This window comes from Manacus vitellinus, unplaced genomic scaffold (genome assembly GCF_001715985.3).
Source record: "Manacus vitellinus isolate BGI_N305 unplaced genomic scaffold, ASM171598v3 scaffold_25_pilon, whole genome shotgun sequence".
Taxonomy (NCBI): Eukaryota; Metazoa; Chordata; class Aves; order Passeriformes; family Pipridae; genus Manacus; species Manacus vitellinus.
In genome coordinates this window covers 10,707,594-10,709,771 of record NW_021939882.1, presented here as the reverse complement: position 1 = coordinate 10,709,771, position 2,178 = coordinate 10,707,594, and the positions used below count along the sequence as shown (strand labels likewise).

At 60.0% G+C, this 2,178-nt stretch overlaps 1 protein-coding gene across 1 annotated transcript in view; it reads left to right on the top strand.

Annotated features, from left to right (window-relative positions):
- The first annotated feature begins 563 nt into the window (after positions 1-563).
- The window catches only part of FCHSD1 (FCH and double SH3 domains 1), a 9,967-nt gene continuing 8,352 nt past the window's right edge, over positions 564-2,178 (top strand). Inside the window, exon 1 of the mRNA XM_029960215.1 lies at positions 564-605. Within this exon, the coding sequence (XP_029816075.1) occupies positions 564-605 (42 nt within the window). The remainder of the gene's footprint in view (positions 606-2,178) is intronic.

The following is a 2,178-nucleotide window of genomic DNA, read 5'->3' as shown; positions in this document are numbered from 1 at the left end:
CTTCCTCTTTCTCCACCACGTCACCACCAGCGTCCTGCCCACGTCCCTGTGGTGTGCACGGCCAGACAGGAGCACAAGGTGTCAGACAGTTGTCACCACCCCCGAGCATCCAGGGGACATCATCGAGGCCGGGGGGATTTCCAGCCACCGGCAGACAGTAGAGAACAGCAGTGGGAAAATGGAGCTGTTTGTGCCCCACATGTGGGACAGGAAGGAGGCAGACGGTGACGTGTGTCCCTGCCCCACTGCAGCACCCCCAGGACACAGGGCACCTGCCTGCTCAGCCCTGCCAGGACCAGACACCCCCAGGGATCCATCACTGTGGTCGGGATGACAAGTTGATGTCACCCTGTAGATGGGGCCACCCTGTATTGTCCCACTCTGCTGTCCCCTCCTTGTCACCAAAGTGGGTGTTGGGTGGCCCTTATCCATTTTCCCAACTCCCTCCTGCAGCAGAGGGGACAAGGAGGGGAATAACAGACCCAGTGATACTTCTCCAGCCCAGAGCAGCCTCATGCACTGTCACGCACCAGGGGATCCAGGACGTGCAGCTGACTCCAAAAATGTCACGGAAAGAGCAAGAAGGGGATAAATGGGACAGTGAAGTGAGCCACAAGCTCTGCAGGAACCACAGAGAAAAACCAGAACAGGGAAGTGAGAGCTGAAAGGGATGGGAGGGAAAGGAGGGGGACAGGGGGACAGGGGGACAGACAGGACAAGGGCTGGCTGGAGACCCCTCATGATTCCAGGTGTCCCCCACCAAATGCCACTGCTCAGCACCGTGCCCGTGTCCCCATGGCAGGGTCCTGCCATGCCAGGGGCTCTGCATCTCCCATGTGACGTGGCACTCCGTGTGTCCCTGTGCCTGAGGGCTGAGGCCCCACTGCCCCATATGTCCTTGCGCCCCAGAACCAGTGTCCCAGCACCCCACGTGTCACCATGTCCTGGGACCAGTGACCTGTGTGTCCTCGTGCACAAGGACTTGGTCCCCAGCATTCCCAGTGCCCTGTGCTCCAGAACCCACCATGTCCCTATATCCCTGTGCTGCCCTGTGCTCCAGAACCCACCATGTCCCTATATCCCTGTGCTCCCCTGTCTCTCCCTCTTCCTGTGACCCCCTGTCCCCATGTCCCCATGTTCCCATGTCCCTGTCTTCACATGTCCCCATGTCTCTGTCTCCCATATCCCTGTGTCTCCATGTCCACATTTTCCCTCCCATGTCCCCATGTCCCTTCCTCCATATCTCCCTGTGTTCCTGTGTCACTCATGTCCCTGTCCTCCTGCTCTCCTGTGTCCCCATGTCCCTGTCTCACATATCCCCCCGTCCCCACGGTCCTGTCTTCCATGTGCTTATGTCTCCATGTCCCTGTGTCCCTGTCCTCTTGACTTTCCACGTCCCCATGTCCCTATCCCCCCACAGCCCAATGTCCTCATGTCCCATGTCCCAGCCCTCCTGCCTCTCCATATCCCCATGTCCCTGTGTCCCCATGTCCCTGTGTCCCCATGTCCCATATCCCCTTGTCCCGCATCCCTGCCCTCCTGCCTCCCTAGGTCCCAGTCTCCTTGCTTCCCTTATCCCTGTGTCCCATGTCCTTGTCTTCCCACGTGCCCATGTCTCCACATCCCTGTGTCCCTGCCCTCCTGACTCCCCATGTCCCCAAGTCCCCATGTCCTGTGTCCCTGTCCTTCTGTCTCCCTGTGCCCCCCTGACCCTGTCTCCCTGTGCCCCCCTGACCCTGTCTCCCTGTGTCCCCTTATCCTTGTCTCCCTGTGTCCCCTTATCCTTGTCTCCCTGTGTCCCCATATCACCGTGTCCCCATATCCCAGTGTCCCCGTGTCCCTGTCTCCCCGTGTCCCCATATCCCCATGTTCCTATGCCCCATGTCCCCACATCCCCGTGCCTCCATATCCTTGTCTCCCCATGTCCCTGCCTCCTCATGTCCCCATATCCCGTGTCTGTGTCCCCTTGTCCTGTGTCTCCATATCCCTGTCTCCCCGTGTCCCCACATCCCCATGTCCCCATATCCCGCTGTCCGTGTCTCCGTGTCCCCCTGTCCCGTGTCCCCCTATCCTGTGTCCCTCTATCCTCGTGTCCGTGTCTCCGTGTCCCCCTGTCCCATGTCCCCCTATCCCGTGTCCCTCTATCCTCGTGTCCGTGTCTCCGTGTCCCCCTGTCCC